This window comes from Mirounga leonina, unplaced genomic scaffold (genome assembly GCF_011800145.1).
Source record: "Mirounga leonina isolate KUSES-001 unplaced genomic scaffold, KU_Mleo_1.0 Mir_114, whole genome shotgun sequence".
NCBI lineage: Eukaryota > Metazoa > Chordata > Mammalia > Carnivora > Phocidae > Mirounga > Mirounga leonina.
Genome location: NW_023270265.1, coordinates 27650525 through 27673603, shown reverse-complemented (window position 1 = coordinate 27673603; position 23079 = coordinate 27650525). Strand labels below are relative to the sequence as shown.

The 23079-nt window shown below is 40.5% G+C and overlaps 1 protein-coding gene across 3 annotated transcripts in view; it reads left to right on the top strand.

Annotated features, from left to right (window-relative positions):
* The window catches only part of ARMH3 (armadillo like helical domain containing 3), a 178088-nt gene that overhangs the window by 15964 nt on the left and 139045 nt on the right, over positions 1–23079 (top strand). For all 3 annotated transcript variants that reach the window (XM_035027774.1, XM_035027759.1, XM_035027768.1), the window contains exons 3-14: positions 1539–1595; positions 1740–1886; positions 4622–4729; positions 8578–8670; positions 9428–9502; positions 9622–9708; positions 14190–14246; positions 15557–15600; positions 16643–16703; positions 18914–18960; positions 19485–19560; positions 21357–21450. In XM_035027774.1, coding sequence (XP_034883665.1) covers positions 1539–1595; positions 1740–1886; positions 4622–4729; positions 8578–8670; positions 9428–9502; positions 9622–9708; positions 14190–14246; positions 15557–15600; positions 16643–16703; positions 18914–18960; positions 19485–19560; positions 21357–21450 — 946 coding nt within the window. The remainder of the gene's footprint in view (positions 1–1538; positions 1596–1739; positions 1887–4621; positions 4730–8577; positions 8671–9427; positions 9503–9621; positions 9709–14189; positions 14247–15556; positions 15601–16642; positions 16704–18913; positions 18961–19484; positions 19561–21356; positions 21451–23079) is intronic.

Below are 23079 nucleotides of genomic sequence, written 5' to 3'. Positions count from 1 at the left end.
AGTATTTTCTTATTAGATCAGGAGTTCTTAACTAATGAAGATATTAGTTCTTGGTAGTACTTTTATTTATTTATTTATTTTGGTAGTAATTTTAAAAGGTCAACTTAAGGGTGATAGTGGGTGATTGATCCACTGGTTTTATGTCATTAGCTTTCCTTAAAGTAGAAGTTCTTTTTTTCTCATTTTGCTCCTTAACCAGAAGCCTTTGACTCTTTTGAATTAATGTTTGAAAATTATTGCTAAGAAGATTTAGGTTTTAGCACTATAATTTTGTTAACCTTTTGGACCAATTTGAAGTAAGGAAGGAGCATATTAAAAGCTCTGTACAGAGAATTAAATGCATACAGGAGGGCAAGTAGTAAGAGCAGTCAACACAGGATGTTGTAAAACCATGGCAGTATTGCTTATGTGGTCTGGGTTCTGGCTCTTGTACCAGTGTAAGTAACTTGGTGGATCCTCTTTCCTAAAAGGAGGATACTTTTATTTTTTTTAAGATTTTATTTATTTTTTTGAGAGAGGGGGCAGAGAAGGAGAGAGAGTACAAGTTGGGAGAGGGACAGAAGGACAAGCAGGCTCCCTGCTGAGGAAGGAGCCTGACTTGGGGCTCAGTCCCCGGACCCTGGGATCATGACCTGAGCTGAAGGCAGACACTTAACTGACTGAGCTACCCAGGTGCCCCAGCTAAAAGGAGGATACTGATAACATCTACCATACCTGGCTCTCTGGGCCATTGTATTTCATGTATGTGAAAGGGCTTTGAAGACCTACAGATGTGATGGGGACATATAATGTGACTATCTTACTCAGATGGTTAGGTTCACATCTTGCTAGAAGAGAAAGATTTGAGGGAAATTCTTTGAGCCATTATTTAACTTTTGGCACAGGGAATATATATCTATGCACAGTGTCTTCCATTTTGGGGGAAAAAAGCCTCTAAAACTATTGTTCCGTGTTATAACAGTATAGAATGACCAAGCATTTTCAGAGTTAATTTTGAAAGGTAACATTGATTATGTGTAAGTGACCCTTTCAGATGTGTTCTTTCTTTTTTAAGATTTTTCTTTTTTTTCTTTTTTTTTTAAAGATTTTATTTATTTATTTGACAGAGAGAGAGATAGCGAGAGCAGGAACACAAGCAGGGGGAGTGGGAGAGCGAGAAGCAGGCTTCCTGCCGAGCAGGGAGCCCGATGTGGGACTCGATCCCAGGACCCTGGGATCATGACCTGAGCCGAAGGCAGACGCTTAACGACTGAGCCACCCAGGCGCCCAAGATTTATTTATTTTAGGGGGGAAGGAATTATGTGTGCGTGTGAGCTGGGGAAGGGGCAGAGGGAGAGGGAGAGAATCCTAAGCAAACTCCCCACCCAGTGCAGAACCCGAGGTTGGGCTCGATCCTACCACCTTGAGATCATGACCTAAGCTGAAACCGAGAGTTGGACACTCAACTGACCGAGCCACCCAGGAGCCCCCTTTCAGATGTATTCTTAATGCTTCAGTGTTAGCTGGGGATATTGAACCTGCTTATTTTCTGGTTTCAGACAGAGGACCCCAGTAAGTGCAGTCCTCGATTTTGGGAGGAGCTCTTCCTTATGAAGGTAAACTTGATGATATCTCTGGATTTTCCTGGTAACTGAAATTGCTTTCTCATGTTCTAGGTGCTACACTAAAAATGCACTCACATTAAATACAATTCACTAAAAATGTTACTAAAAATAATACCCTTACTCTTTCCTTGGTAGGTGAATTTGGAGTACCTAGAAGGCAAGCTGGAATCTCTTGATGGTGAGGAGTTAATGAAGATCAAGGATAATATTAATTGCTTATTTCAACACTGCATCCAGGCTCTGGGAGAGGAACATCCAATTCGAGTTGTCAATGCTTTGCAGGTACAAGGTTGGGAGACCGGGGAAGTCTTGTTTAACAGGGGAAAGGAATTGTAACACATGTGTTGGGACCTGAGGAACCTAAAATTGCCCTTAGGTATGAAGGGTTTTGTTTTTTTTTCCTTTAAATCATAAACATCTATGTATGTTTGTTTAGCCATCTTTCTGGTTAAAGAAATTGACACTTGGGCGCCTGGGTGGCTCAGTCATTAAGCGTCTGCCTTCAGCTCAGGTCATGATCCCAGGGTCCTGGGATCCAGCCCCGCATTGGGCTCCCTGCTCAGCGGAGAGCCTGCTTCTCCCTCTCCCACTCCGCCTGCTTGTGTTCCCTTTCTAGCTGTGTCTCTCTCTGTCAAATAAATAAATAAAATCTTTAAAAAGAAAAAAAAGAAAAAAGAAATTGACACTTCACTAGTACTCTTGTCCACTTGTATAATTTGATCTAATACCAAAGCAGATTGACAGAATGCTTGAATTATTTGAGGAAAGGAAGAGATATTGGGGAAGCTATGAGTCAGGGATAGTTAGTCTACAGCAAAAATCAGAAGAGATTCTTAACACAATATTTTCTCACTAGATCAGGAGTTCTTAATCTGAGGTTTCAGAGGGTCCTTCACTCCCGGAAGTTATATGTAATATTTTATGTGCATGTGTACATTTTTTCTGTAAGGAGAGCTTTCATCAGATTCTCAAAAGGGTCTGTAACTTAGAAAACATTAAGAATCATTGTTCTTTACGCTAAGTGGCATGATCACTGAGTAATTACTTCTTTTCTTCTTTTTTAAGATTTTTTTTTTTTTTTTAATTTCTTTATTTGACAGAGAGATAGCACAGGTAGGCAGAGTGGCAGGCAGAGGGAAAGGGAGAAGCAGGCTCTCTGCTGAGCAGGGAGCCTGATGCGGGGCTCTATCCCAGGACCCTGGGATCATGACCTGAGCCGAAGGCAGCCGCTTAACCGACTGAGCCACCCAGGCGCCCCTGAATAATTATTTCTTGAATGACTTTTATGTGCCAACATTGGGTTCAAGGGGATACATTATAGGCTTTTTTTTTTTTTTTTAAGTATTTATTTGACAGAGAGAGACACAGCGAGAGAGGTAACAAAGCAGGGGGAGTGGGAGAGGGAGAAAAGCAGGCTTCCCGCCGAGCAGGGAGCCCAATGTGGGACTCGATCCCAGGACCCTAGGATCATGACCTGAGCCGAAGGCAGACGCCTAACAACTGAGCCACCTAGGCGCCCCACATTATAGTCTTCTTGAGAGCAAAGACTTTGATAGTTTCATTCAGTACTTTGTTCCTAGCATGTAGGACAGTGCCTGGTAAATACTCAGTACTTTAGAAGTAAATTTTTATTGAGTGAATGATGGGCAAAATTTCTAAAGTTTATAGTACAGTAGCTCCCGTGTAGCCTAGATCAGGCTGAATGGCTATAGGGCAGTGATTGACAAACAGAATATGAAGAATCCATGACAACATAAAATATTTTATTGGAACTTTTGATAGATTGGGTTTAAATTTCTAACTTACTAGTTGGATAAATCACTTTACCAGTTTTCTCATCTGTAGATTGTAGAAATTACCTATTGAGCTGATGTCCCAGAAAGAAGGACCATGCATTTTGGGCATCGCAATTGTAGGGGCTCACTGAAAGCTGAAATGAAAGTTGGAAATTATGCTTCCTGTAATTGCAGTGACTCACTGTGGGGGCATGAATGGTAAACTGTTTTTGGTTCAGTGGAAATAAATTGGCATTAAGTCACTTAGTGACCCATAAAAATATAGTACGTTATTATAATGGCTTACATTATTATAATGAGACTTGCTAAGCTTTAACAGTGTTTCAGGCACTATTCTTGGAGCATTAACAAAGTTCCAGGGACTATTCCAAGCGCTTTACGGTGTTAATTCACATAGTTCTCACAACATCCCTATGAGATGGGTGCTATTATTGTCATTCCCATTTTATAGATGAAAAAACTGAGGCACTGAAAAGTTAACCTAATTTGTCTGGGTTTACACAGCTAGTCAGTAGTGGATGGAGATTGTAAAGAATTTAAGTTTTCAAGCAATTGGTTGTTATCATATGGACTGAAATAACTTTTGTAGTTATTAAAAATACTAAAAATTATCAATTATAATGTAAATACTAGAATTAATTTTAAATAAAGGAAAGTTTCACCAATCACATGACTCAAACTCAAGAACTTTTTTTATTTTTTTATTTTTTAAAGATTTTATTTATTTATTTGACAGAGACAGAGACAGCGAGAGCAGGAACACAAGCAGGGGGAGTGGGAGAGGGAGAAGCAGGCTTCCCGCCGAGCCGGGAGCCCAATGTGGGACTCGATATCCCAGGACCCCAGGATCATGACCTGAGCCGAAGGCAGTTGCTTAACCAACTGAGCCACCCAGGCGCCCAAGAACTGTTTTTATTTTTGAGTTCACCTTCCAGTCTTTGCATGCAGTGCAGTTTTTGAAAAGAGGATGATGGCCAAAAAACAGCAAAAAAAAAAAAAAAAAAGAGGATGACAACAGTTTCAATTGTTATTCCTCTTTTATTTTTTGGATTTTGCACATAGTAAGATTCAGACTGTTTCGGAGCTAAGAGTGGTAAGAGTAATTGAACGTCAGCTGTGTAAGGAGGAGGTTCTGAGGTTGCAATGTGAGGCGACAGATCCAGTGCCCTTCATGTTTTGAGACTTCTCTCTACAAAAGAATTCTTTCTCTAATCTCTGCAGACCTTGTGTGCACTCATTCGAGGAGTCCATCAAAAGAATAAATCTACCTCTGGGTTTGACATTATCAACATGCTGATGGGCTTTGACAAGGCAGAGCTGTGCATGAAGGTGAGGTGTCAGTTGCAGGTGTGACTGTGGATGGCTGCTTCTGACAGCTGTTCATGGGTACCATCTGCAGACAGTTAAGGTACTAGAAGATGTGCACGCAGGTAGATATAAATGGTTGAATTTGGTCTTGAATTTGAGTATTTTTGTTTTACAAATTTGGTTTGTCTGAATAAAGGAAAAGTTGAAATTCAAATTTGAATTGAAGTATCCTTCCCCTGCAGGATAAAGACTGAGCAGTTTATTTTTTGATTTATATCATGTGCTCATACATTCTTAAAAACACTTATGAACTCAAATAAAATATAACAAGGGAAATATAATATACGAGGGTAACTTTGGTTCTAAACTTAAGTTTTCTTATTTAACACAATGACTCTCAGAATTTTTATTTCTATTGTTTGACTTTTTTTTTTTTTTAAGATTTTATTTATTTGTCAGAGAGAGAGCATGAGCAGGGGAAGCAGCAGTCAGAGGGAGAAGCAGGCTCCCCGCTGAGCAGGGAGCCCGATGCGGGACTCGATCCCAGGATCCTGGGATCATGACCCGAGCTGAAGGCAGACGCTTAACTGACTGAGCCACCCAGGTGCCCTGTTGGACACTTTTTAAAAATAACAGCTTTATTGATAGATAATTCACATATACAATTCACCCTTTTAAAAAGTGTAGTAATTCAGTGGTTCTTTCTTTCTTTCTTTTTTTTTTTTTTTGAGATTTTATTTTAAAGTAATGTCTATACCCACTGTGGGGCTCGGACTCAAAATCCAGAGATCGAGAGTCCTGTGCTCCACTGACTGAGCTAGCCAGGTGCCCCTCATTCAGTGGTTTTTAGTATATCCATAGAGTTGTACAACCATCACCACTGTTAATTTTGGAACGTTCTTATCACTCCCAAAAGAAAACATGTACCCATTAGCAGTCATTCTCCATTCCCCCTTCTCTCCAGGCCCTGGCAACCATTAATCCACTTTGTGTCTCTCTTGATTTACCTATTCTGGACATCTCATAGTAATGGAATTATGTGTGGTCTTCTGTGTCTGGCTTCTTGCACTTAGCATAATGTTTTCAAGGTTCATCCATGTTGTAGCATATATCAGTACTTCATTCCTTTTTTTGGCTGATTAATATTTCATTGTATGAATGTACTGCATCATTTTATTCATCAGTTGATATGTGGGATATTTCAACATTTTGGCTATTATGAATAAGGCTGCTGTGAACATTCATGAACAAGTTTTTGTGTGGATGTAGGTTTTCAGTTCTCTTGGGGATATACCTAGGAGGAGAATTGCTGGGTCATATGGTAACTCTATATTTAACATTTCAAGGAACTTCCAAACTGTTTTCCAAAGTTGCTATTCCATTTTGCTTTTCCATCAGCAATGTATAAGGGTTCTAATTTTTCCGCATCCTTGTCAACAGTTGTTTTTTGTCTGTCTTTTATATATATATTTTTAGAGAAATGTCTTTTCAAATCCTTTACCCATTTCTAGATTGAGTTATTTGTCTTTTTATTGTTGCGTTATAAGAGTTCTTTATGTATTTTGGATGTAAGTCCCTTATCAGCTATCTGATTTATAGTGTTTGACACTATCTTGAATGAAGGTTGTTTATAATATAAACTTTGAAGAATTAGTCTTCTGTCACTCACTAAATTTAAAATAATCTATTTGACAAAGAATTCTTATAGTGATTAAGTTATTTTAAAAAAAGTTATGAATATACAGTTATAAATACATGAAGACTTAGTACCTGGAGTTAGTTTTTAATTCTCTCCTATACAGCTCATATATATATATGTGTGTGTATATATATGTATGTGTGTATATATATGTATATATATGTGTGTGTGTATATATATATATATGGTGGTGAAATCCCAGATCTCTCTCATTCTCATAGTTCTCATTGTTGCCTATATGCTCCTGGTTACTAAATCTCTTATTTTTTGCCTTAACGTCCTGTCATGAGACTCAGAGTAGTATACTTTATAAGCAGTTGCTGAATATACACACTCACACATCCCTGAAGTACCTCTTGCTTGACATCTACAAAATGTTTTCCCTTCATCTGTTTTTTTTTCTTTTTTTTTTTCATTCATTCCACATCAGAATGGGCTCACCTGTCGTCTCAGTCACCCAAGCCAAAAACTTGGGAGTCATTCTTGACTCTTTCCCTCATCTTTCATATCCAGATGATCACTAAGATCAGCTAATTTTGCCTCAGTTCATATTTCTCATACCTTTCTTCCCTTTCTTTCCCCTACTGCCAATGTTCCCATTATCTCTTGCTTGAACTATTGCGGTGATGCCTTCATTCTTTTGACAAACATCGGTTGGCTCTGATGTGCCAGGCACTGGGGATACAGAGGCAAATAAGACATGGCAACTTCCTCAGAAAATTGATAGATTAGTCCTCATTTGTCTCCTTCCCTCCAGGCTTACCATCTTTAAATCTGTCATCCACACTGATACCACAGTGATGTATCTTACACTCAAATCTTTCTTGCTTAAAATCCTTCATTAGTTTCCCATCACTAACAGGATAAAGACCAAACTCCCTAGCTAGCCTTATACAGCTTTCATGATCTGCTCCCTATTTATTTCTCCAGTCTCCACTCTCACCACTGTGCCTTGCTCTGTACTTCCATAATAATAAACTACTTGTATTCCAACTCCACACCCAGGGCCATTTCATTCCTCATGTGTCTTTGATCATGATATTGCCTGTCTAGAATTCTTTTCCTCTTCAAGTTTTAATTAATTCCTACTGATTTTTCAAAATATAACCCACCCCTGAAGAATCCTGGAATAGGTGACTTCTGAGCAAATTCCCCTTCTCCAAGTATATTTCTGTCATAGTAATCATTAAATTAAAACTGTTTGCTTAATAAGACTGATGAATCACTGACCTCTACCTCTGAAACTAACAATACATTATGTGTTAATTAATTGATTTTAAATAAAAAATTAAAAAAAAAAAAACCGTTTGCTTTTGCTTATTTTTCTCTTCCAATAGACTGTAAATGCCTTGGGAGCCCGGGTCATTATCTTATTTTTTTCTTGAATTCTTTGAAAGCACAATATTTAGCATATAGTAGGCCCTCCCGATGTATTTGTTGAAGTAGCTTATTTTGAACCTTCACTTGAGCTTCCAGCATGCCTTCTTCATTCATTCTCCTCCTTCATTTAATGTAAAATATTTCTTTTCTTGTTCCTTCAGCTGTAGTGGGTGAGGGTTTCATCTTTTGATTACATTGGGTCTGACAGCTGATTGTTAGTACAAGTGATATACTCCAATCCCATTGCCTAGTAGAATCAGCCAGAGTGGACACAGCTAGCTTTGTGGGATAGTGTATGTGGCCGGTGATAGCCAGTAGTGATATTATGTCTTTGTTTGTTCAGTGTGCCTGCATCAAATGATATACTTTATCTATAGTTAGTTAACCATTATTAATCTTTAACCACTTATTTTTCTTAATTAATTTTATCTAATTAGTTTATTATTGTTTTTAATTTCTTATTTAACCACTCATTAGCCTTTTAACAATTTACTTCATTCTAATCTAAAGGTTTATATAAGGATGACAGGCTGCAAACACTTACTTGGTAAAGTAGTAAAATCTTTATTGTTCTGTGCAGTTGTTCTAAAGCATTTTCCCCCAGATAGCTACACTTTGAGGTCTTCCTTTTCTTTGTCTAATCTTGCAAGGCCTAGGCCTAAGGGAATGATATGGTTGCTTCATTGTATCTTATACACATGACCCTGTGTAACATAACCCAGAGTTGGGACAAAGACACAGTAGAGATGTTATTTGATATGTTTTAATACTTAACGGATCTCTTTCTCAGAACTTGATGGAGAGTTTGGATTCGTTGCTTTGTGCAGAAGGTTCTGAAAGTCTGAAGAGTTTATGTCTGAAACTTCTCCTTTGCTTAGTGACTGTAAGTGACCCATCTATATGTTTCTCTATCAAGGGTGTTATCGACAGCAGGGGCAAGCTTATTTGAGTATTTGAGCCTAAAGTTAGAAAGGAAAAGCGAAAAAAAAAAAAAATCTCTGCTCAGGCATCATATCACTCCACTGCATGTGAATGTGTAGAAGGAAGTGAGGTGAATGGGCTTTCACTTCCTGGAAGCTGCTCTTTGGAGCAACTGCGGGCATTTTTAGCCTGCTGAGTATGTGATATTTATCACTTTAGAGGTACCACTCCTAGAGATTTATTGTCTTCTGGATTGTCAGATTTGCCCTTCTTACCAGGTCTTATTTGGAAACAGTTTTTGTGATTCTGTTTCTCTTTATTCTGATTTTGATAAAACGGAGCTGGCCTTTATCTTCTAGTGAGAGGAGGGGAGGGTGTTGTTCATTTACTTCAGGCAGTTGTCTTTCCCCGCCATCACTCAAAGACTTCTGGATCATAAACTTCTTTGTTTGAGAATCTGTTAAGTAAATGCTTACGTGAGGGTGTGAGAGAAACAATGAGAAGTTCAGAGATTGGGAAATTTTAATTTGCTAATTTCTTACCCTTCTAGTGTCTGCCCACTCAGGCTCTGGTAGCTTCAGGGAGCTTATTGAAGGTCTACTAAGTATCTAGTAGAATGTTCTAACATTTCTGATTCTCTCAGATGGTAGGGGAGGAGATATACTTGAGACACCAGAGTGCCTCAGTATAGACTTTAAAAAGCCTTTTATTTCATTCAGGTGACAGACAACATTAGCCAGAACACTATCCTAGAGTATGTAATGATCAACAGCATATTTGAAGCAATTTTACAGGTAGGTCAATTCCCCTGTCACATCTTTCTCTTTTGGGTAAACCACCTCCTCAGATCTTCTCTGTCTGCATTCCTAGGAACTAGGAGTTGGCACTCATTCACTTCTTGTTCTTGTTACAGATACTCTCTCACCCCCCAAGTCGCAGGGAGCATGGGTATGATGCTGTTGTCCTCTTGGCTTTGTTGGTGAACTATAGAAAATATGAGGTAAGTGGGCTCCTAAATGGACAGTTAATAATCTTTCTATAATCTTCCTAAATGTGGCCACTCCTAGGGGACTTTGTTACTTTGTTTAATGTAGAAGACATGTTCCTGGTAAATGGTATAGCCATTTAAAGGAATCCTGTGGTGCGACTTCTAATAAAGTGAGTATCCCTTAATGTAGTGGTTCCCAAACCTAGCTTATTAGAATGACCTAGAACTTTTCAAAAAGAAGAAATTTCTGGGCTTTCCTCTGAACACACTGAATCTGAATCTCTTGGAGGTGGGAACTGGGAGTCTGTTTTTGTTTTTTTCCTTTTGATTCCCCTGTTGAGGATGATGATTAGCCAGGATTGGGAACCAGTGACCTAATGCATCTGTTTTGAAAGATTGGACTTTTGTATATTGGATTTCCATAACGCGGTCCACTTGTGTAAGTACCACTGTTGGTCTGGGAGCTCTTTCTGATTTAAATGGAAAATTGAAGGCAGAGCCTTATCCATGTCAGTTCTGGAGTTCTCTTTGTTCCTGAATTAATCAGGGACAGATTTATAGGTTTTTGAGATGAAGAGCAGAACTCAGAGATTTATACTTGGTTTCATGCCTCTACTTGATTCTTCTCAAAAGGGAGAATACACAGAAAAGGAAGGAGGGCCCTCAGGGAAGACCAGGGGCCTCACTGGAGATGGCTTTGGGGGAATAGGGAGCATTTGGCACTGAGTCCTGGACACTAGGAGTACTTTACTGAACCCAGAAGTCAGGAGCTGCATTGAGGCAACCTGACTTTCTTCACTTAGCAAGTAGCAGTGCTATGAGAGATGGGCCAGCTGGAGGGAGGCTTTTCATTTCTGATCTTCTGGATCTTTACTTAGAGATTTCTTTCTTTTTTTTTTTTTTAAAGATTTTTATTTATTTATTTGACAGAGAGACAGCAAGAGAGGGAACACAAGCAGGGGGAGTGGGAGAGGGAGAAGCAGGCTTCCCGTGGAGCAGGGAGCCTGATGTGGGACTTGATCCCAGGACCCTGAGATCATGACCTGAGCCGAAGGCAGACACTTAAGGACTGAGCCACCCAGGCGCCTGGAGATTTTTTTCTTTTTTAAAGATTTTTTTTATATTTAAGTAATCTCTACACCCAGTGTGGGGCTCAAACTCACAACCCCGAGATCAAGAGTCGCATGCTGCACTGACTGAGCCAGCCAGGCACCCCCATTTAGTGATTTTTGAGATGGTTCCTAGTCAGGTTGAGAGTGATGGGTAACACAAAACCTGGAGCCTATTCTTATAAGGAGAATATGGAAGAAGGGGAGGCTGTGAGAAATATTTAAAGAGGGACTGGAATATGTGGAGCAATGTTAATATGTTATAATTCCCAGGAGCTGATTGCTTTCATTGTCTTGGAGGAACTGACAGATGGTGTGTAGAGCTACTAATAAATATGTAGTTTATCACCAACACCTGTTTTTGTTTTTTTTTAAGATTTTATTTATTTATTTGACAGACAGTGAGAAAGGGAACACAAGCAAGGGGGGAGTGTGAGAGGGAGAAGCAGGCTTCCCTCTGAGCAGGGAGCCCGATGTGGGGCTCGATCCCAGGACTCTGGGATCACGACCTGAGCCGAAGGCAGATGCTTAACGACAGAGCCACCCAGCTGCCCCACCAACACCTGTTTTACTGGTGATTTGGAGGGGTTGGCATGGTAGCCATTTTGATCTCTGTCATGTGTAATAGCCTCTGAGGTCTTATTGCAACAGCAAGAAAAATAGCTGAGGAAAAATGCTGAAGATAGTTAATGAAAGTTGAGTTATATGTGATAGGAAAGCACCATCATTAGTAATGAATGTTTTCAGAACATTCTCCTGGTTGCAGGCCACTCTGAGGCAATGGCTTGGTTTCTCTAAATGTGAATTGAGCCCAGCCCAGTAGGGCTCTCTGAAATGTCAGCCTGAAAAATTGGACATGGCCAAGGAACTAGAGAAAATCATATTTCTGGAGCGAGGTACGCATCTCTAGTCTGTCAGAAGCCACAGAAGAATTAATATAGTAGGCAAGGGCAAGCTGGCGGGCATAATTTATCTGGGCTTTGCAGCTTTTGATATAAGTCACTCACCAGAAACCATTAAGGAAGCCTAGTGACCATGGAGCAGGAAGGTTTTTGACAGGAACATTAGGAATTCCAGATGAACATAGTAAAACCAAAAGCTGGTGAAGTTTTATGCAAACCGGTATGAGAGGGTGTGTGCTGGGCAGAATAGCATTCTAGCTCCCACCACAATCTGTCCCATGACAGATGGGGAAAGTTGTAACCTTCCTAGTAACGTGCAGAGGGCGCCAGAGAGGCTGGGCGCCCACCTAATTCACAGGGAAGGCAAGTTGGACTTAAGGAATGGAAGTGATGGAAAAGATGTCATGTAGTAAATGTAAATAGTTTTTCTTCACCTCAAATAATGCATTCCATTTTCATTATTTTCTCAAGAGATAGAGGAGGCAAAAAAAGGGGGGGGCGATGAAAAAGAATAAGTATGGTTTAGATCAGATAAAGGCAGAGCCCTGTTAGAGTGATCCTGTGTAGGCTCACTGAGTTTGTAATTCTGTCTTGTGGGTGAAAAGTAGATTGATTTCAGTTTAAAAATGTGACTGACCAACAACAGGTATATAGTGTTAAAGGGAACTCAGTGTCTGGTAGAATAGAAATTTTCACAGCATTAAGATCCTGGCCTTCTGGGTGGGCCCAGTCTCCTATGATGAAGTGACTTGGCCCCCAACTGCTGTCCTGAACATGATGTTTCCCAGAAATTACAAAATTGTTTATTGTCCAATTGCAGATTGGTCTTTTTCTTTTTCTAAAGAGCTTTCTTCAAATGTAATAAAAATGTTAAAGTAGAAGATATATAGGTACCAATCATTGAGTCCTTACCATCTGCCAGGTACTATGCTAAGGTTTTTACATGTCTAACTTCATTTAAGTCTCATAGCAACCCCGACAAAGAAAATACCCCATTTTACAGATGAGGAAGTTGAGCTTATTAATAAATGTGCCTATCTTGTCACAATTAGTAAGTAGAGGAGCTAGAACTCAAACCCTTGCTTTTAGGCACCTTACCTTTTCCTCAATTGCTAACGCATAGGTTGTTCTTGTTAATCAGATGATCCTTATTATTACCTAAAACAGTGGAGTTTTGGGAAGGTGAGTGATCAGGACTTTAAAAAATTATGCTTAGAAACATTGGCCTGCTCCTTCTAGTGTTCTCTTCATCATGACATTTCTAGGTCGGCCTACTGCTGATTTTCTTTTCTGAGGATCCACTTGCATTCAATCTTGTATGACGTCTGTGGCATCAGCAGGATTTGACTGCTGGTTATAGGAAGCAGTGTGGAGAGCCTTCCTCTGTCAGATCAGTTGACAAGCAGAGTGGGTTTTACCTCCTTAGGTTGTGTTGTAGAAAACCTTGTAAACATTTGGGCTGTTAAGAAAGCAAAGCTGTCTCTTTCTCTATTCCCAGTTGACATTCAAAAGATACCCTCAGAAACTTGATTAAATAAGGTCTTATGTCAGGGGTTTCCAAGTCTCTCAGTAATGAGTTTTCTTGGTTGCTGTAAAAACTACCAGTATTGTTCCTTGCTTCCTTTGGGTTAGAATTTGTGCCTGATCTAGATGAGGTCTTTCCTTACATCCCATGCGTGGGGTCACTCCCAAGGTGAATAGGTCATTGGTTCTCATCCCACTGGTAGGAGATGGACCAACTGCTTAACGAATTTAAATATATGTCCCATTTCCATAGCTGCCCAGCTGAGATTGGGTCTGGAAAAACTCAAGAAATCTTCCAGTGCTATAAGTGATGGGACAATCATTAAATCCCAGTGTTCTGACCAGATTGTAGTTTGGGTAATTACATCCTTTTTTTCAGTTCCCCTGCAGTGTTATTTGGGTATTAGATCCATAAATGGCCTCTCTGGCTGTTAAGCAGCTGCCACTTTCCACCCCCAAGGTGGCTTTGTTTTACGGGTGGGTGAATCAGTCCTTGCATTTGGTTCTTGGAATGGTTAGGGAGCCTTTGGGATGAGACTGTAAGTTAGCAACTTATAAATTTGTGCCTTATGGCAAAGAAGCTTTTATGTTCCTCCCAAGACTGCTGTCCCTATGGACTCAGATTATTGGCAGGATAGGACAAAGTGAATTTTGTGGAGTGTTCACTTCTTAGAAATAAATAAGATGGAAAGATGGGAAAAGTAGCAGACACAGGCCTGGGCTGATCCAGCCTAGAGGAAAATGCAAGTAGAACAGAACTGGTGTGTGTGTGTGTGTGTTTGGTGATTGCCTATGCACACTGAGAGATTTGCTGGAAATGGGGGAGTTAGCTGGCAGGGTGGGTTGGATCTGGGTATTAGGAGCATCACCACAGAGAAAGCATTTTTGTTAACGCTTTGTTAAATAGCTAATGGGTTCTTAACTAAGTCACACTCATCTTGAGTCTCTTCTTTAACAGTCTGTGAATCCTTATATTGTGAAGTTGTCTATTGTGGATGATGAGGCTACGCTCAATGTGAGTATATGGATCCTTGGGTATTGTTTTAATTACTTGCTTTTGGTGGCCTTACTTTCAGTGGATATTTATTTATTTATTTATTTTTTTAAAGATTTTATTTATTTATTTATTCATGAGAGACAGAGAGAGAGAGGCAGAGGGAGAAGCAGGCTCCCAAGGAGCAGGGAGCCCGATGCAGGACTCGATCCCAGGACCCTGGGATCATGACCTGAGCCGAAGGCAGACGCTTAACCATCTGAGCCACCCAGGCGCCCTTCAGTGGATATTTAGAACAGAGAGTAGAGAGCTGTTGTGTTAATTTCATCTGGCTATAAAGAGGGAATCGTATTTCATTTTAGAGCATCAGTGTGACTGTCTTATTGTATTTTATCTTCTTGTCATGGAAGGAAGGTTTGAGGGGACATTTGTTGGCTAATCATCATGAAATGGTTATATTTCATGTTATAGTGTGCTGAGGTTGATGATTCTACAGAGTCAATAAGTTACATTCCCAAGAATAAGAAGGCTTAGATGATATATCAAATCAGCATGATGTACACTTAAAATATCTTACAATTTTGTATGTCAGTTATACCTCAATAAAGTTGAAATTAAAAAAAACAAAAACAAAAACAAAACAACAAAGCAAGGCTTGTATGACTAACCGGTGGGAGATCCCTTCTTATAGAACTAGCCAGATGGCATTTACAGCCTGACTTGGTGAAGCTGGAAGATGGAAGATGATCTATATACCTGCTACATATGTCCTTGAAAGTTTGGGAAATAATATCTGATCTCTGACTAAGGGAGGAAGAAGATGGCCAGGTGTCTGGCATCTTGCCCTCTTCATTTTTCTAATTTCACTTATGAAAAAAAAGCATACATGATTCATCCTCGTGGCCTGAATTGATCTTTGTGTCATGTTTAGCAGGTTCTAAAGGGGAAGTTGATAAGTCACTTTCACATTTATTGGATGCTTCTTCCTGTTATCCTCCTGTTTTCCTGTGGCCTGAAAGAGTGGTTTGTCTCTATGCCTTCATTTAGTGTGAGACTCACTGTCACTCTTATTGTGACTGTTTTAGAGACATATGAGAGCTTTTTGTTTGAAGATTCTAACTTAGTCTTCTCTTTTGAGGTAAAAATGATCCCAGTGAAATTGTCAGTGATCTGGGCTGGTCCGTTTCACCCCTCCCCAACCTTGTTACTCTATTAAGTGACATTAAGATAGATCAGGAAAATCTGGACCGTAGGGCTGTAATTAGTGTTTTTCCTGGCCTGGCATTGCCACCAGCCCCTTATTTCATCTGTGCTATCTTTTTTCTTTCTAGGGAATGGGGCTTGTGATTGCTCAGGCTTTATCTGAGTACAACAGGTAAGTCCACTGTTGAGTAGAAAACAGATTTGCTCCAGTGCTTGGGTGAACTTCCCTTACCTATCCTAAAAAGGTATTCTTAGGTTTAGCTTCTGGCAGATGTATTTGCTCTAGCTCAGCTTGATGGTCTTAGCAGGGGTTGTGTCTAAGACCAAGGGGAAAGTAGCCACCAGCTTAGTGTCCATCTTTTCTTTAAGCAGTTAGGCACATTCTTTTGCAACCTTTGGTATTTTATTGCAGAACATTTTAACTAGTTTTCCAGCCACAAGCAGGCTCTTCCATTTAGCCCCATGTATCCTACAAATACAATTTTCTCTGTAAAAAAAAAGTTGCGAAGCACCACATTTTGTACACTTAAAAATAAATAAAAAGAAAAAACATACTGAATTAGCTCTAGTTTGATGGATGCTTCTTTTTCATCAGGAATCGACTGCCACTTCCCTGAGTCCCTGTCTTTTCTGGGTCTCTCTTCATCAATGCTTGCTTTCCCTCTTGTTTTGGATGAGGAAGGTATCTGGTATTCAGTGAATGGAAACCAGAAGTGTTCCTAATCCTGGCAAGGGCCAGGCATTATCTTGCTTGCATTTCTTCAGACTTTGCTCACACACAATTGGATATGGAATTTCAAATCTGCCCCATCTCCACAAATAGTTTAGCTCACAGATTTCCCTCCTCTTCCTTCAAAAACAAACAAGATTTTCACTGTTACAGTCTGAAAGTAATTTCACTGTTACACTTTTCAAGTAATAGTCTGTTTGGGAAATAACTGGATCAGCCATATGTTAGAGCAGTTTCACACGTTTGCAGCTTGCTGTTCGGAGTCTTTCCCAAAGTAGCCAGGCATTTTGATACACGCTGCCTCAAGAGCAGATGTGTGTCTCTTAGCTTGCAGGGGAAACTGCTGTGGCTAGATTGTCATAATGCTTTTGTTTTCTGGAGTCAGTGAATTCTCTGAGTGCCCTGCCCTGATTACCTAGAATGCCAAGGACAAAGACATACTTGATAAGTAATACTAAAGTTGAATTTAGTTATTTTTGTTCAGGCAGTATAAAGACAAGGAAGAAGAACACCAGAGTGGTTTTTTCTCTGCTTTAACAAATATGGTAAGTCCAACTTGTTTTTTCTGTCCTGCTAGGAATGTAAGAGGTCTGTAGGGGTAGACAAATTTGGACTCAGAAGTTCAAATGTTTGAGATGATGGCATGATGAGGGGAGAGTGTCTCAGAGCAGATTTTTTTGAGAGCTCTCTTTTATTGATTTCCAAACCCAAGTGAGATAGGGAGAGGAGAGCTCTGATTGCTCTGGGACTGATTTTTTCAAATTAATTAATTCAGTTTTTTAAAGGCTAAAAAAGCATACATATTAAGTCAGACTTTTGTCTCCTGAAGAGCTGGCTGTGTTTGCGGATTGACCCTGCAGAATATTGATTGACTAGGTAGGAGAATTTAGATCTGAGTGTAGACCCGAGTGCTCCTTGGCTGTCTGCTATGGCCACTTGATTCCTCATAGCTGGTCCTGGAGTCAAGGGATTGATGCAAAGGATTTGAGCTACTCCTCTAAAGATTTAATGGACTGAGAGGTCCGTAGTTGAGGAAAGCTATTGGTCCAGTTTGCAAGACTTCTGAACAAGGTTTCTCAACCTTGACACCGTAGACATTTTGGGCCAGGTAACCTGGGACTAATTTTTTTTTTTTTTTTTAAGATTTTATTTATTTGACAGAGAGAGACACAGCGAGAGAACACAAGCAGGGGGAGTTGGAGAGGGAGAAGCAGGCTCCCCACGGAGCAGGGAGCCCGATGCGGGGCTCGATCCCAGGACCCTGGGATCATGACCTGAGCCGAAGGCAGACGCTTAACAACTGAGCCACCCAGGCGCCCCTGGGACTGACTAATTTTTAAGAGATGAATCTAGTAGGTCTTAGAATCTGGGCAGATTCAGAAAGTCTTTTTTCTTGGACATTAGTATTCAAGTAATCAGCTGTAGGGCAAGACAGTTTTTGAGTTCATTGCAAAAAAACAGCTATCCCTCTACCCCCGAGAAAGGCAATTATTCTCCCCAGTGCTTAGGTCTTCCCTTCTTTCTCAGAGCTTACTCTGAGAAAAGGATTTGCTGAGCTCTTTAACTCTGAAGCATAAATGAGTAAAGTCAGAGTTCAGAGCAATATGAGTGCTGTGTTGGTATTTGGTTAAATGAATTGGATATACTATTACTGCTCCAGGGATCCTTGCCTTTTAGCCAGGAAGAAAAAGTTTTGTACTAAAGAAAGGAAGTTCCAGCTGCATAGTTTGGGACATGAGTAGGCAGAAGGAAAGGTATTTTTAGAGGGATGGGCATCTTTCTCAGTGCCTCTGACATCACACATACTGGAGGCAACCTACTCCGTTTACTTATGTGGCTCCCCTGCCTATGACACAAACTAAAGATTTTGTTAAAGATGGACAGTGGGTCTCCATAGACATTTCTGGTCTGAAACTCAAATATTCCTCTGAAGACAGCTTATGTTGGATATGGAATCAGTGTGCTTTCTGTGGTACTCTTCATGAATTAGTTTCTGACTTTAAGTAAGCAACTTTTAAGAAAGATGCTGAGTGATGAGGAGGTCTAGGTTAACATTTATTTGCTGTCAGTGATTACTAAACTTATACATTGAAAAGGAGAGCTGGACAAAAGTCCTGATTGTTCTTTTTTTTAAAGATTTTATTTGTCAGAGAGAGAGCGGGCATGAGCAGGGGGAGGGGCAGGCAGAGGGAGAAGCAGGCTCCCTGCTGAGCAAGGAGCCCGATGCAGGACTCTAAGTCCCAGGACACTGGGATCATGACCTGAGCCAAAGGCAGATGCTTAACTGACTGAGCCACCCAGGAGTCCCCTGATTTTTTTTTTTTTTTAAAGATTTTATTGTGAGAGAGGGAGAGCACAAGCAGGGGGAGCGGCAGGCAGAGGGAGAAGCAGGCTCCCTGCTGAGCAAGGAGCCTGATGTGGGACTTGGTCCCAGGACCCTGGGATCCTGACCTGAGCTGAAGGCAGACGCTTAACTGACTGCACCACCCAGGCGTCCCCCGATTGTTCTTTTTTAAGGCCCTTTATGGAAAGACAATTCAGTGGATTTCTCGTTATTTCAATATTTTATTACTTGTGATTATTTGAAGATCTTGAAAGTGAGCTGGTTTTGGTCTGTATGACTGGTGGGCCAGAGTTCCACGTTCCCTCAGTCTGCACGCCACTTATTTTTTCACTGATCAAATGCTTCGCGTAAGCACAGAGCTCCTCTCACATTTCCCTGCTATAAGTCTGCAATGCCTCTTTTCTTCCACAGGTGGGCAGCATGTTCATAGCAGATGCCCATGAGAAAATCTCAGTACAGTAAGTGCCTGGAATTCTTGTGCAGTGACTTGAACTTTAGTGTGAGCTCTCTGGCTGGATATGAGTGTGAAACGTTACCTCTTGCTAATCTTTTACAGATTCAAACTTTTATGGTGACTTATCAAATGTTTCTTGGGTTTTAAACAAGAATGGACCCTTAGAAACCACTACTTTGGTCATGTCTGTTGAGCCCTGAGAAGCCGATAAATGGTTCCCAGCTGTCTCTGGACTGAAATGCAAGAGGGCTGGGTGTCTGAGCCAGTTAAGGACTTAACTAGATTGGGGTGGAAAAGTGAGAGGGAAAATAGGGGATGAAGTAGATAAGAACTAGTTCTAAGGAATTAAGTTAAGGCCCTGACTCCTTCCGTATATACCCTTTATATAAACCCAACAACGAAATAAAGGGAGCATTAGAAATGCAAAGGGACTGATAATGAGGAGCTGGGTGAAATTGTATCTTGATGGTCATACTGTTCCACTTCCACTATAAGAGCCTCTCCAATTTGTTCTCTTTTCTTCTTTAGAACCAATGAGGCCATCCTTCTGGCACTTTATGAAGCTGTTCATTTAAATCGTAACTTCATCACAGTGTTAGCCCAGGTTGGTTATGTTAAAAACTCCAGTGCTTCTCCCTGAATTTCATACAGATTGACTCCACTGAGAACCCTATCTGGCTGTGCCTATTTAGATCTTGGTTTGTAGTGGTAAGTGGTAGCACCAGAGGTGCATCAGTTGTCTTTGCGGCAGGCTGTCCTCAGATATGTATGTTTCCATCTGGTGCTGAAGTGGGTCTGATAACATGCAAAGTAATGGCTTTGACCAGTTTACTATTCTTTTGCCCAGTTGCCCAATTCTCTTAACCCAAATGAATGGAGATTATTTTGAGTGGAGATTATTTCATTTTGCTCACTGGCAGTCCCTTGGTATTATCTGTCCATATGGATTTTTATGTCAGACTTTCTGCTTTCTAAACCACTGTGGAATTACAACTAGAGATAAAATAGGCCAAATCACTTGTCTTATTATTTCACTAATTTCCAGAGAAGAAAAGTAAAAAATATCTTGTCTAACATGAGGCTAGCTGTTAACAACAACAACAGAATGATCTACAAATATTGAAAGCAGAAAGTCCTAGAATACCGAGTGCTGGGTCACTTGCCCAGCTTGGGATATCCTGAGTAGTTGGTAGAGAAGGGGATTAGCACAGGTTGAGAACTCAAGTGCTGTCCATGAAAGCCGTCTTTAAAGATTGATAAAGTGTTTTTATCTTAAAGTCAGACGGTTTAAAATATGTATGTAGGTTTCTTTTAAAAGAACATTTGCTTATGCTTTTTTCTCTAAGGGCAGTTGTGTATGGAATCACTGAGTTTTAACAAAAAAATGAGGTCATGCTTAAAAGGCAGTGTGCTTGTTTAGGGTCTGCCTAGGAGGACACTTATTTATCAAGACTGAGAACATGAGAGATTTTATCCACTATTCTCATTCTGTTTGTCTGCTCTCTGGATTCTGTAGCTGATTTTAAAGGAGGGGAAGAGTTAAAAGGCTGAGAAAGCTGTTGGGGAAGAGAAGGGAGTAGCCACCACTCAGCTTAATTCTTTTTTTTTTTTTAAGATTTTATTTATTTAATTGACAGAGAGAAAGCGAGAGCAGGAACACAGCAGGGGGAGTGGGAGAGGGAGAAGCAGGCTTCCTGCTGAGCAGGGAGCCCGATGCGGGGCTTGATCCCAGGACCCTGGGATCATGACCGGAGCCGAAGGCAGTCGCCCAACCAACTGAGACACCCAGGCGCCCCTCAGCTTAATTCTTAAGAGCTGATGTGACAGAGATGGCTAAGGAAGGTCAGGAACAGAGGAGTTGTCTGTTTTGGTCCCAGTGGATGTCTCCCCCATGTCTCTGCTTCCACCCTACGTACTCTTGTTGGTTGTGGAATAGGGAGGCTGCTGTCTGCATAGCTCTTTTTATAGCACTTCTTATCCACTTGCCTTGCCTGTACTTACTAGTCAACTGTGTGGTCATCAGAACAGTCTATAGATGTGTTTTAGGTTGATCTGATGAGAGTAGTCCTTGCCCAGGTTCAGATAGGACTGCAGATGCCCTTTTTTTGGTAGAATAATCTCATGTATTTGTTTACCCCAGTTTTTTATTTACATGGTTCTGCAGAAAAACTTATGTAATGGAAACTTACTGGCTTAAAAAAACTAGCCCACAGAGCTTCTTATTAGAGGTTAGTAAGCATCAACAGGAATCAGGTTCTCAAGGGAACTCAATGTAGAAGCAGTCCCTCCTTAGTGAGCATTCCATCTAATTATGAGGCCAGGAATACCAGAAAGGATATTATGGAGAGGATACTCAGAACTGGGTTATGTCTTTTCTTGCCTGCTTCTGTTCTCTTTCAGAGTCATCCGGAAATGGGCTTGGTGACAACCCCTGTCAGTCCTGCTCCTACAACCCCAGCCACACCACTTGGGACCACGCCGCCCTCCTCTGATGGTAAGCCCACCACCTCTTGTTTTCTTGACTAATATGATCTTGAATCTTTCAGGGTGAGCATAGCTGTGTTGAACAAAGAACACAGCTGTTGATTCTTTCAGCTAAGAAACTGTTCTGAGGTGCTATCCTTCAGGACTTCTAAAGCTCCAAAGGAAGCTTGGGAAAAGAAAGTCAAGTGTTTTTCCTGTGTAAGAATCTACATAACTCTAACTTGTCCTCAGGGAATGGTTGTAGAATCATGGGGTGCTAGATCTGAAAGGGACCTCTGAGGTCAGTAATGCCTTTCCTGCCAAACTCTCAGGGTACTTGTGAGGCTCTGATGAGATATTTTATGAATATCTCTCTGAAATAAAAATAAGATAGTAATATTATCTCATGTTACCATTGCCCAGATGAAGGAATTGAGGCCAGAGAAATAAGTGGATCACCTCATGTTAGTGACAATTGAGACTAAGAACCAGGACACGGGTCAGGGCAAGGACCATGTCTGTTTTGTTCACTCCTGTCTGTCCAGCGTAGTGCCTGGCATGGTCACTGCTTAATAAATATTTGTTGAATACTTGGAAGAGAAAGTGAACCTGGGATTTTACTCACTGGTATGTATCTGCCAGCACTTGCAGTGGGAAAACAGTAAGCTTTGAGTGTATTGTAATTGAGAATTTGGTATTTAAGACTTTTCCCTCTGAAACACACCTACCACCCACACAGAATTTCTACTTTATAAATTTTATGGCTGGGACTTAAGAAAAAGATAACAGGAAAGAAATTACGAATTTTCCCCAGTGAAGTTTGTCATCTAACTGTGTTTGATAGAGTATATTAACCTAAGAATAATCTTTGTTAGTACTTGATGTTTTGCCTAAAATGTTGACTGAATTTTGGGTAAAGATGTAGAGGAAATCTAACTTGGATCCTTTTTCTGTGCCTCTCTCTGTCTGTGAAGTGACCTTCTTCAGTCTGCCCTTTCTCCTTGACATTTTCGTCTGGCCCCTGTGGCAGTAGCATTTGAAGGCAGTGGAAGTGATGTTGGTACAGAAGCGAGTCAGGGAGGTGCCATTGATGTTCAAGTCTATGTAGCAAATTGGATCCATTTAGAACTGAAAGTCAAATTCCAAAATATCTTAATGAGAAGGAGCAAGTAGTAAGGACTGCCTATTTATCTCTGCTTTTTCAGGTCACTGAAAAATCCAATAGAAATACAGTTCTTTCTCTTTAAGGATGAAGCCTGCCTGGTTACCATGGCTATCAAAAGCCATATATATCTATATATCTATATATCTATATATCTGAGTCCCATGTGATGTTGGGGTTTGGACGCTTCAGAGAACTGCCTTTCAAACTGTTCATTGTGAACACTTCCACCCACACACTTGATTATGCAATGGCAGGATTTGTGCTTACTTACCTACAACTAGTGAGCTTTTATTTTTTCTAGTGGGAAGATGGAGTCAGCCCGCTTTCAAATGACTATCTCCCTTGACAGAGGCTGCTAGGAAGAATTATGAAGCCAAAGATCAAGGAATAACTCTTCTTTAGGAAGGAGATTTTAATTTGTGAGGGATTTTATTCTATTTCTTCTGTTTTATTCTTTTTTTTCTCCCCTGATTAATTTCTTTTCAATAGGGATCC